Genomic DNA, 13,289 nt, shown 5'->3' on the forward strand with positions numbered 1-13,289 from the left:
ATATATTGTACAATAAAGTTTATTAGCTGTTCTCCTCTTTCTAACAAATGGAATGGATAGTGTTGATAATTCTTTACAAACCAAAGCTAATTTGGTTGTGTGACTGCCCCATGACTGCCATAAGTACATCCCTCTTATAAACAATCAGTTTCAAACAAGCAATGGCAGGTACCAAATAATACGGGAATTAGAGAATTTCATTACTGAAGGTAGTTCCATGTTTTGGTACAACGTATTTATAACATTCAGCACAGAAGTTTGTGCATTGCAAGTGGAAGATCTTGTGCCTATGCAATCCGAGATGAACATGTACAGAAAAATAAAATGTATTGTTAACTGAATTCTCCCTTTGGTTAAGACATGCATAATTACAAGGTGGGGGGGGAGAAACAAACACCTGAAATTCTGTAGAAAAGAGGAGAACTTGCATGTATTTTTTTTCTTGTAACCAATATTCCCTGGACTTTATGCCCAGCCACCATAGCCCATTTCATTTCTCGTGATTAAGGAAGGTAAATTCTAATTTGTATTTTTATTCAAAACAAAAAGCTAGGAGTAGGTGGTAAAAGAAAAATATATATTTTATATATATATATTTATACGTGTGCGCAACTATGTAAAGAAAATAATTCCCATAGTTACAGAGTTTAGTTAAAGAAAGTTTAATATATATATATTTATTATAACAAAATAGGCAGTTATTGTGGGTAAAATATTCATTAAAATCTGACCCCTAAGAACACACACATTTTTAGGCTACGAATCATTCTCTCATTGCCCTAATGACCATCTCTGCAGCTGTTTTCTGTATTACTGCCAATGGAAATTTGGCATTCCTCTGAAAAATACAAGGTTTCCTAGCACCTAAACATATTTTAGGCTCAAAAAGTGTGATGACCATTATCTATAAACAATTTCTGTAAGACACTATAAATAGTGTTTCACGAGGAAGATTAAAAACATTACACATCTTTGTCCCTAGCAATTTTATTGGCAAAAAATGAAAAAATAGATTGTAAGAATATCCATATGAAATTATGAAAATTAATATCCCTTGAGGAGTAGTAATGGGAGTTAATGAAAATGTTAACTCAAAATTTGAAAGTTTCTCTCTAACTGCCTGGAAAGAAAGGAAAAAAAAAAATACCGTGAGGATAGAATTTAACTCAGAAAATAAAACCTGCAATTGATTGCCCTGACCAAACCATGCTATTAAAGTTAAGCGTGCAAAGTTACTCATGATTTACAACTTCCTTGAATACAACTTTTCTTTCAATTGTTATGAAATTTTAAAAGAATGTCTATAAAGCTTTTTTGAAAAAAATCTTTGAAAGTTACTTTCCCTTAAACATTAAGGAATTTTACCAAGCAATTCCCTCCCACCCCCACCCCAAACTAATAGCTGGTCAGGCCATTCCACTGTCTTGTTTGAAAAATGGCAAACCAACAACACACAATAATACGAATTATTTAAACTAAGAGAGACACCAAATGTAAAGCATTATGGGAACTGCAGAATGTGATGGTTAGGGTGTGAACCACGCTGGAAAGGACTAGAGGCAGGCTCCACTGGAAGGGCTTAAGAGTCGTCAGATGTAGTAGGTGATGTCAGTTAGAAAATGAAAAATAAAAATCTGTTTTCATAATTTTTCCTTTGCTGGAACCCAGATGTAAGGCCCAGACTGTTCTTCTATGATCTGTTTCACTTGGTTGTAGATTTCTTCCAGTGTGTCTCCTTGGACAATAGCTGCAAAACATAATGTGGCAATCAGCAATCGTCCTTCCTAGCTCTGTACAGAAACCAAGATGTTCCAAGCCAAGCTGTCTTTTCTCTCACAGTGGCAAGAGGATTTTAGATTACTGAAGGAACAGATGCCCACTGAGATTTCTGGTTTCTGTGCTAGAGTGAAGCACATTGTTGATGGTACTGCAGGACACACAAAGCACCATGTCTCTCACTCAAGGCTTGGGGTTCGGAAGCAGTTTTCACTTTACTACAAGTATACACATACAACTGAGCAGGTTTTTTTGCTTTTCCTAACCACACATTAGAGTTTGCCTGAGTCAATGTGCATCCTCCAGTATTCTTTTTGGTCCAACTTTCATGTGTGTTTCCAACACAAGGCAAGACCGAGTACAGGGCTGTGTCCTCATGCAGTCAGAGTCAGGCTTGGTGTAATGCAGACTGGTGAACGCCGCAGCTGGATCCTGAAACTTCACAGCAAGGCTGGCTGACCTTGGGATTTCTACCTGCTAGCACTACCTTTGCTTTTGGCCAAAAAGAGGAGGAACTCATGGAATTTGTTGCCCCACCAATAGGTTCAAGTTTTATAGACAATAGGCGTCATTATATAGTTAAAAGTGCAACTTATATTCAGATGCTCTAAGTTAGATACATTTTCTCCAAGGCTAGAAAATAATTAGAAATGAGCCAGTATGGATGTGTTCCGGCATATCAGAGTAAAGTACAGCCTGGTGAAAAGGAGGATGAAGTTTCAGCTGTTCTTACCACACTTCAGTCTGAAAAAGCAATCACCATGAGTGAGATAGCAACTTCTTTTTAATTAGGATCGCCACCTCAGTGTTGATAATCCAAGAAACAAAGTTTAGCATGAAAGATAGTTTTGGAGGCAGGCCAGACTCACTCTTTTGTGCATTAATATATTACTGCTGCTTCTGAGCTTTGCTTTCATGCAAATTACTTCCTTTTTATTCCGAATCACCATTCCCATCTCTTAAAAACTTTCTCCCCATCTGCAGCCCATCGTGCCTGTGGGAGGAGGCTGTTCAATTATTATAGGTCAAGTATAACGCTCACAGCACAACAGTGCATTAGAAAGATTTAGAAACATCTTTGCAATGCAAATAGGTGTAAGCTTCAGCACCTTACTTCTCTCCAGCTATGTTTAACCACACCTCTTCCAAAGCTCAATACCCTCAAAACAGAAGATGGATGTGCTCTTCATGTGCTTCGCTGCAAAGTTTAAGTCTGTTTAAACTTAACCTGCCAATGAAATTTATTTCAGTTACCCTACACGATGTGGTATTTTTTAACAGATTAGGGAATGCTTACACATTCTGTTTTACCACACGACTCACATGGGTGGCAGCCTCCAAATTTTAAGTAGTAAGTGGGATTTGTAATGTCTTCAAGTATCTCAAACAGATTCAGAGAAGGATTCTGGCCTGAACTGGATTATCAAGGACAGAAGTCTGACCACTGCTATCTTCCTTTGTCAACAAGCCTTAAAATTCTAAGAAACATGGCTCCGAGCACTTAAAAAGCGCCCAGAGGTTTTTTGAAACATGTTGAATTATGTCCTTCCATTTCCTGAAAAAAGTGTCCTATATAATGACCTGACACAGCTTCGGAGAATTCCAGCTACTATTTAATTAATATCTATTATAATAAACTGATTTGTTTCCTGAACAATCCTGATACATTTGCAAGTCATTTGGTAAGGGACTCTATAATAGGAAGAATTTGCAATATATGTTGAGAGTCCCATAACTTCCTGGGTGCAGACAGATAGCTATGGGAAGAGTGGGAGAGCTAGATGCAGTATTGGGATAAACTGTCAGCTGCAAGGCAGCAGAGAGGGAGGGAGACAGACAAAAAGGGATGGACTCAAGTTGTTCGCTGTGTGGGTAGCACACAATGTAGAGAACAAGGCAGCAGGAAGACTGGGGCAGGGAGTCGACTGGGTCTTCTATCTTCCCCCCCATGTGAAGCCACCACCCCTTCCTGTGTCTCTGCCCAGGTGGAACAGACTTGTATTCACAGCTCTGCCCACATAAGACGTGGAAGAAGGAATTGGGTAAAGGAGTCATGTCACAGAAAGGAGGTGAATGGGGCAGCAAACACTGAAACACTGCAAAAGAGAACGTAACAGGAAGGAAAGGAGTGACTGTCTATCTAGGACAGGAATGGGGAAGGCTCATTTCTGTTCTCCTGAAAAATCTTGACTTGATCAATCTCCTCCTACTGCAAGCCACAATGCAAACAATTAGCACAGTTTGAGTGCTTGCGGCCCATCCCTTGCTGTTACAGTTAGATCCACGGCATACAAAATTTGATTTGCTAAGCACCACAATGCTGTAGTGCCCAATTTCCAGAGGCTTAATTAATTACCATCACTCTTTACTTCCTGATTTTAAAAAAAAGGAAAGTAACATTTTCTACAGGGAGCTTTGCTGGGCAATCTCAAATTGCTCTGCAAATAAAAAGCTTTAAGTGTACAATATATCAACAAAGCAAACATCTGCACTACAATACTGAGGAAAATAGTAGAAAGTCTCACAGTTTTTAAAACCTAAATTAAGCTCCCAGTAAATTTTTGTATATATTGAATTAATTGATCAAATTGAAATCAGTGTATACATACTAAGATGGCTCTATGCCTTGAAACAATCACAGATCAGCCGAAAAACAAAGTTCAGCCTTATCTCAGCAGTGAGGCAATTACTATTTTATGGCAAGCAATAAAATTTCAACTCTGGCAAGGGAACAGTCCCAAGCAAAACACACCTGTGAAGTGTTCAGTAAATTCTTGCTCCAATTTCATGGCTCTCTCAAACGTCTTTCTGGCTTGCTCTTCCGTTAAGCGTTTATTCATTTCCCTGAAATTGAAAACATTATACATTTAAAACCTACTATCAAACACTTGGAGTCTTTTGAAGCAAGGTTTTAAACTGCTGCCTGAGTATTAACCCTAATAAGAGGCAGTCTCCTAAATGACACACCTAAGCAAAGACTGTAGTGGGAATGAGCTGTTCTGACACTATGTTGCATGGAATTTCGCACAATGACATTTGTTCTCAAGCACTTTAATTTGGATTAGAAACCCCATCTAAAAGTCCCTAGAAATTAAACTCAGGAAATTAAATATCGTTTAAAATGCAAATATTACAATTGTCCTCACATAACTTGCAGTTGGTTTTTCAAATACAATGACAGTCTCAAACAATTTAGCCTGAGGTACTTGACTTTTACTCACATGATATTTTCCACTGTTTTGGGTTTAATAAAAATGGAGATTGGGTACAGCTGGGCAATCTGCAACCTTTTGATCGCATTACCAGAAACATCAAGAATGCAATGTTTACCCTAAAAAGTGAGAGAGAAGGGAAGATGGCACTAAGCAAAATTTAAGTCACAGGTACGCATAGCATAATTATTTAGAAGAGAAAACACATCTCCACTGAAGCCAACAAAATTAGAGCATCTGCATCAATGATATTATGATTTCACCACTTTGGCACAAGGTCCCACAATGCTCCTCTGTTGGGATCATACATCATTTGAGATGTTCCTGACCCTTCTTCCTTCTTTTCTCTACCAGAGGTTGCAGCCCAATCAACAATGCAGAATCATGCAGTGAAACAGCTGTACTTCAACCACACTGCCAAAATTATTTTTATTTTTTAATAATTTGAGGATCCTTTAGGGAGGCGGCCATGTCACAAATGCAGTTTAGAGAGAAGCCAGATGACTTAACTGGCATACCCGAAGGAGTAACCAGCCCTGATGGCAGGGAAATACACCACCATCAGAATCATTAGATGGAACTGGATGCAAGCATTCTCCTCCCCCCAGGTACCACACAGTAGAATACCAACTTTGAGATGGTAAGTGCAATTTATTTGGGCTGATTATCTTTTATCTCTTGAGAAACCAATATAACTTAACGGTTCCTTGGGCAGTTGGAAGACAAAGTGGTAGGGCTGCTTTTCTCCCCACCTCTATTCTCCCACTAGAAGCAAATTTCCAGCTCTTTGGGATACCTCATCTCAAAGGCTCTTCCTGTTCATCAGCTCCTCTCATCTCTGATACGCTCATTTCCACCTCACACATTTTTATTGCTTTCCTTTCCAAGTGGCATATGAGTAATTTGCCATACCACCATTTTAGAAAGGGATGGGGGAGTGGAAAAACGCTGTTGGGTGACTAAAATAAGAAAAGCTTTTTCTTAAGCAGGAGACCAATGTGAATGGTAGAATTCTGTAAGCCAGGATACAAACCCACAAGCACCATAAAACCAATGGTTACTCATATACAACACACTTCCTGAACTCCTGGGAGATCATTCCTGGAGGGCACGTTGAAGAGCAAGGAAGTGACTGCAGTCTGAAATGACTGACATGTTTCTGCTTCCTGGCAGGAGAGATCACTAGGATCATTTACATTTGATCACTTGCACAACAAAACCACAGAATTTTATTTCAGGAATTCTTAAGGAGGATAGAAGTGTTCTTCCCACATGACCAATACATATCTTCTTGCTTTCAACTGCCGACAGCTGTTTCCCAGAGCCAGTCTGGTGATCTGGATGCTGACTGGTATCATTTAAGAGTGTCTTTATGTTCTAGCAGAGTGTTTTACTACATGTGCTGACCTGTCCACATCTTTCAAATGGTTTCAAATGTGGCAAGTGCTCTTGGAATTGAGAATTAAGAGCATTACCTGGTCCATTTTCCTTTTTGGGATAAAACTCTTAGTATTTGCTGTGTTTGGCTCAACAACTTATGCCAGGTGCCAAAGGATTTTGAGCAAAGAGAGGAGGACTAGGTTGCTAGCACAACAGCTGTGATGGACTTTATGGAATATAACTGTGACAGTTTACTCCAAATAAATAATGAACGTGCATTAACAGTGGCCTCAAACAGAGATTTGCAAGTTGCTAGCGATTCCAAAGAGGATATGAAAATTCCTTTCAAGTGAAGATTTGGAAGACAAGGAAAAGAAATGCAAGTACTTCATGATATAATTATCATGATTTCATCCAGGGCAGCTATTAGCTCTTTGCACAGCGCATTCAAACAATATTTTACATATTTTTTAGTTCCTTACTTGCACTGCATCTGATTGAGAAAGACAGCAGAGCACTCAGTGCCTTTTACAATAACTGAACAATGACATCAAAAAGCATCTTTAGCTGTGTCCATTATAGGTAACGAAATGAGAGATGGGGTTCAGCTGGAAGCATGGACAAATGAACACAATTTAAAGCTATTGCAAGAATACCATTTTTGGGACTTTTGGGGTAGTAGCAGTCACTTCTGTTGTGTCTGCCCTTAAATTCATCACAGAAAACTTGGAAATCATCTTTTGTATCCCAGGAATAAGACCCACTGAAGAGACTCATCTCTTAAGCAAGACGGAGAGGACTACAAGGACGGTCTAGTCCCAGATCGACCAGTTTGCAGCCCTGTCACGATTCTGAAGTCAAGTTCTGAAGGACAAGCCATTGTTTCCCAGAAGAATAATGTTAGCTGGAACTGAGAAATTACTGCATTTACCCGAAGTCCCACAGTGCCTGTGCAAGAGATTTAATAGCACGGAGACATCTGGTAGTACTCAGTTCATGTCAGTTTATAAAAGGTTCACAATCATTTTGTACCTTACTAATCACACTAGATGAGCAAAAGAACGCAGCCAATTTCAGGTCTAGGATGGAACCGAAGAATTGTATCTGTGCTACGAGGTGAAGCAACTGCCAACAGGTTTATAATGTTTAAGCTGTTCAATAAATACTTTCATCATTTAACCACATATGATAGTTTCACAACTTTGTTCAGCCTCCCAAACAAAATAATGTTCATTTACTTCAAAAGTTTCATAATTAATTTTATTTCCTTTACTTTTCTTGCTATATACCACAGAGCCAGGTTCTATTCCATAGGGTGAGAAAGACAGAAGAAGAAAACTTCATCACATGAACCACAGAATCCCACCATGTTCTCCCTGGTTTTGATTCTAGTAAATTAAATTGCCAGAAATAACAATACTCAGCCATTTGGCCAGAATGGTCTACACTGTTTTCCAGAGGACTAACTACACTCCTGTGTCACCTAGGTTAACCACACTTACCCTCTGCATGTCCAGACTGGCAGTGCTCATGCTTGTGAGTTCCCACCTAGAAAATAGCTGTTTCTTCTCTCATACAGATCAGACAACATTGTCTACTGTAAATGCACCATATTTGTAAGCAGTAGAACAACACTCATCAACCTAATGTGGAACATTTGCAAAGAATTTTCACCAAAAAAATTTCTTTAAAACAAGCAACTTACTCTAAGAAACATGCTTCCTTCTTGCCACTCTTTTTCAGAGAGCTCAAGTAAACTTCAGTTTGAATTTAGAATATTTAGATTTTGCAAGAAATAGTTAATTAAAATCTATTCAGGATAAAACCAGTAAGGTCAGTCTTCAAAATGTAGTGGTAGTTATGTAAAAAGTCTTTCCAAAATTGAGTTTATTACATTCACTCTTTTCCCTTTGTCAGCTAAATCCATGAAGGGCACAAAGAATAACAAATTTATAAGTTTTCTTCCACACAGGTCTGTATCAAATGGATCATCATATTAATTGACTACACCACCACTATTCTTAATTAGTTATTGATCTATGTATGTGAGCTAGGCTAATTAGCCTGTAATTCCAATTATTTCTTCTCTATTCTCTTTTTATAAGAGGGCACAAACTATGGTTGCTCTTCTCCCATCATATAATCACAATGCTTTCATTATTCCAAAGCTTCATTATTTCCCTAAATGCATTTGTGACAATGTGCTTTGCTTCTACTTTTGTACAAATTCCTTTTAAAGTCAGATGGTTCCTAATGGCTTCTTGCCATTCTTCTCTTTTCCCCTGTCAGCACAGTCATATAATCACCTCAGTAAATTAAAGTAACTGGCGCTGATTTACCTTTTCTGCTACTTCTCGCACTGATTGGACACTTGTTCCGTAAAGATGATTATTGTACTGGCCAGCTTCAATGAATTTGTGATCCTGAATATCCTTCTCCATTTGCTCTCGAGAAGTGACAAAATGGTAATCACGTCCATCCACCTCATAATCTCGTTTTGGTCTAGTAGTATCTTTAAATATAAACCAGTAGTTTTTAAAGCAAAACATAAAACAGTGACTTTTTTCCCTACAACATCGAAAAATAGTCTCCCATTTATATTGCAAAATTTTCACAAGCAAAGGGATGACTGACCATTAAGACAGGTCTATAAAGTTTAAATGATATATTAACTTTTTTTTAACTCAACATACAGAGGATGTCTATTAAGAAAATTAACAGAAAAAAATCATTTAGAATTGCTTTAGTATTTGCTGAGACTTACGTGGAACACATGAGCCAAATTTGTCTGGAAATTCTGAGATCAGATCATCATTTATTCTGTCTTTCATGGGTCCCAAAACAATCACAGGTCGAGTGTAACTGACTATTAAACATAAAGGAATAACGTCAGTTACATTTCTGTATGATTGCTAACTTTCACAGTTCAGCAAAATAATCATTATCACATGGTAATGATTTTAATACCTGAAAGAATATGTACTCCTAAAGAGAATAAAAACATGTTTAAGAACGTAAATCAATTAATATCATAGACACAGTAAGATGTTAGAGCTTCAGCCTCAAATCACCACCCTGGGTGACTGAAGTCTTTGGGAGGAAAAAAAAAAAAAAAAAAAAAAAAATCTTTTCACAAAGTAACATCCTTCATTCTAATGAAAAAAGCAGAAGGGGGAAATTTGAAAGTCTTTTCACTTCAGAGGTACCTAAGCAGTAGCACTGTTCGTGAAATTCTAGTTCTGTGTTGGGAGAAGCTTCTTACGTTCTCTAAGACCACAATTAAATATTCATATATAAAAACTCAACTATATATACCTTCTGTAACTATTAACACCCTTATAAAATGAAGTGTAGCATCTTTTAAAAGCAGCTTAATTTTTTATGAAGTTATAAAGGGCTTTTGGTTGGAAATTAAGCTTAAGCAGAAAATATCCGATTATACTGCAAGAACCATGAAGACAATAATGCCTAAGTATCTTGGCATTAGCATGTAATTTCAGCTGAATAAATTTTAGTTTTAGGTTCAATCTGACTTTACTGCACAAATAAGTCCAAATTAAATAAAGTTTGACCTATAAAATATATTTTAATTTGACTCTCAGAGCTACTTTCTTTCAATGGTATTAATATATTCATAAAAGGAATGTCTTGGATCCAGTAACTGTCAACCTATTAATTTAACAACAAACATCTTTGCTTAAAGACTAAGGGTGGCCCACTAGTGTCTCAAATCCAAGCACCTTTAAATCTATTTTGGTAATTACAGTTCTTTATTCCTCTGGGCTTCTTATAAAAAAAAACCAGAACAAAACCAAACCCAGACTACTTTGGAAGTGAATTTGTGGACAAATGCAAATAACATATTCAGGGAATGTATTACTGCTCCTAAGCAAAGAAACGAGATGCTAGTTCTTTTCTGGCCTTCCCCATACACTACGTTAGACTCATAAAGAGAATTACAGTCACATATTTAAATGCCAAAGCATTTGGCTCTCTAAAATTTTTAGTTTTACAATATAACGGTTACCAAACCATTGGCTTGTGCAAAGTCTTATTCACCTTTTCTCTTCAACCTTGACATTAATTCACTTGATATTACTATTGTTCTTACTAAACCATTAAGCTATCCGAATCTGGGATGCTAATGCCAGCTAAAAAGATGTTTCTCATTTTGTGAGACCCTCTGGTGTGCATACATACACAGACCTAGCAGCTGCTCATTTGAGGGTAACAAACCTCCAGTTCCCTAGCTTAAGCATAGCTTGCTTAGCACATCAAAGAAGGCCTACTATTTCCCCATTTCTAGCATGGTCTTAACTCATGCATTTCTCATCCACGATCTTATTTGGAGCCTACCAAAATTACAAATTATATGATATAAATAATGTAGTTTGTGTTAGGCTTACATAACAATTTTTATTACTTTTGGAAGCTTACTGATGAAATGGAGTCCATACGCCACGATTAACAAGTCACATATGTTCTACAATGCTATTAAAAGCAACTGGGCTGTGCCACCCACTGCACGAAACTAAAAATGAAAACTTGACACTCAAAATTCATGTAAATACGTGACGTATATTTGCTTCCACTGCCACCTTATTTGATAGGTAATAGATATCAAATACTCCCAAAGGACATCCGTTTTACTGATTAATTTACAAATATATGAGCTATGTATTAGAGAATGTAAATCAACCATTAGCATCTGTGGTTGTGAATGGGAACACTAAAAATTCTGTCTCTATTATACACAGTGAAGCAAGATCAGCACCAAGGTGAAAGGAAATGATAGCATCCCATTAAAAATCAGTTAATAGCATTTTATTTTAAATGCAGGTGTGAGAAAGTATTTTCTCCTATCAATTTCCACTTAATTGAAAAATACCTTTTTTCCTGGGGGGGGAAGGGGAATCACTTGGCAATTGCTAACCAAATTAGCCATATAAGAAGCCCATACAGAAATGGGAGACTGCCATGTTTTAGAGACATTTCGATAAAAGTTTACGTAAATAGAGAAATGATCTATTGACACACTTTTTGCTATGACAGCAAAAAAGGAACTGCAACAGCGAGAACACTAAGCAATATGAAAAAGAAGAAAACTATAATTTCTGAGGTTCACACTGACAAAACTGTTAAACATACCATATTTTCCTTATGCAACGTAAACCACAGAGTAAGTTACTTTAAGCAGCACACCTTTGGATTTTGCACTAAATAATTTAGCAATTGCATTTAATAATTTATGCCTTTATGCTTTATTCATTTGAATAACGGTAACAAGTTCAGAACAGTAAAGAAGTTTAACATGGTGCTCAGTACATAGGGGCACATGAAGCATTCTGATAATTCAGATGGTATTTATTTTTTCCCCGAGTAATATCTACAAACCTTCTTGTTGATTGACTGGTTCATATGACAAGACATATTCCTCTTGGCCACCTAAAATGTAAATGCAAAGACATATCTATGTATTTTTTTTCTAAATCAACATATTTAAATTGAGTCATTCAATGAACTATAATGATTCGGACATTCCTCAGTAATATGCATTACAGTGATACTGATGAAGGACATTTTTCAAGAGCGATGAATTATAAAAATCACAAAGATAAGCCAAACACAAAATTTTAAAGCGTAAGACATACAGCATAAATAATTTCCTGGTTTATGTCAAATTTACATCAAGCACAAGAAGAATTTTAAAGCATTATTGAAATGCTCTTATACACATTTCCCTGAATGAAATGCATGCATGCTATCATTCACTGCTAGAAGCAATGCCACCTTCATCATGAACATTCTCCACACTTTGAAGCCAGCATTTACAATGACATTTTTCCATATTTATACAGGGCTGACAACCATGTATGTCAAGGTGTACATATCTTCCACTAACTTTATCATGAAGTGGCATTTATATAAACATCTTCACTCTAATTCTACAAAAAAAAATTATGATTGTATATACTAAATAACTATTGTTTTATTAATGAATTTTTAAAGATGAAGTTGAAAACAAAGAATGCTTTGTATTGTTCTCAGCTCCAGAAAGCACATCAGCAGTGAATGAAACTACAGTAACTGAATTTTGACCTTTGACAGCTGCAGGCTTTTTAAATGTTAGTGAAAGCATCTGAAATATACCTCAGTTGCCATCCCTCTAAAATATTATTTCTAGTCTAACAAGATATCTCCAAGTAAGATTTCTTGCAATGAAATCACTAAAATTTAACTCCATGACAGTAGAGAATTTATAATTCTGAAGATACAAGCTCAAATTATAGGACATTACTATGAACTTTGAATAAAATACAGTCCTTCAGTAACTCACTTGTGTAATTTTGGAACATTCTTTGGAGTTCATAAGCCATACTTATAACAGGCAAAGGAACATACCAATGCTATACCACAGTTGTATAGAAACAGATGGCAGATGAAGGCTTTTATAAATTCATATATTGCTTCTATATATTTATTCTTTATTTCATAGCAAATACCATTGATCTTTCAAATCTCAAATTCACAATTTCATTAAGAGAAATATTTCTCTTATTTGTGACAAATTTGCACTCAAACTGTACTACAACAATATATGAACGAACATTTTAATTTTCTAAGTTATTGCAAGTGAGGAATACCTTAAGACAGACACAAGAACATGCAACCTGTATATTTTAATATCTCAGAAAGTTACTCATGCAAATGGATTTTAGAAGGACAGTATATACTTTCAACACCCCTTTTAGGCTAGGGAGAGAAAGAGGGAATCACCAACTATCAACTCATCTATGAAAGATACAGCTCACATATATTTAGATACTTTGGAGAAGTCACATTGCTATAAGGTCAAAAATTACATTAGTTAAGCAAACTACTAAAGAAGATAATAACAAGTAAAAAGCATCCCCTAATTGA

At 36.5% G+C, this 13,289-nt stretch overlaps 1 protein-coding gene across 33 annotated transcripts in view; it reads right to left on the reverse strand.

Moving 5' to 3' along the window:
• Positions 1 to 3: 3 nt before the first annotated feature.
• Positions 4 to 13,289, reverse strand: part of DLG1 (discs large MAGUK scaffold protein 1) — a 173,983-nt gene continuing 160,697 nt past the window's right edge. For all 33 annotated transcript variants that reach the window (XM_069792298.1, XM_069792291.1, XM_069792302.1 and 30 more), the window contains 6 exons: positions 11,763 to 11,813; positions 9,133 to 9,234; positions 8,708 to 8,880; positions 4,998 to 5,107; positions 4,529 to 4,620; positions 4 to 1,747 (listed from right to left, as the gene is read on the reverse strand). In XM_069792298.1, the coding sequence (XP_069648399.1) occupies positions 1,641 to 1,747; positions 4,529 to 4,620; positions 4,998 to 5,107; positions 8,708 to 8,880; positions 9,133 to 9,234; positions 11,763 to 11,813 (635 nt within the window). In that variant the 3' untranslated portion in view covers positions 4 to 1,640. The remainder of the gene's footprint in view (positions 1,748 to 4,528; positions 4,621 to 4,997; positions 5,108 to 8,707; positions 8,881 to 9,132; positions 9,235 to 11,762; positions 11,814 to 13,289) is intronic.

The sequence above is a fragment of the Haliaeetus albicilla genome, chromosome 9 (genome assembly GCF_947461875.1).
Source record: "Haliaeetus albicilla chromosome 9, bHalAlb1.1, whole genome shotgun sequence".
Taxonomy (NCBI): domain Eukaryota; kingdom Metazoa; phylum Chordata; class Aves; order Accipitriformes; family Accipitridae; genus Haliaeetus; species Haliaeetus albicilla.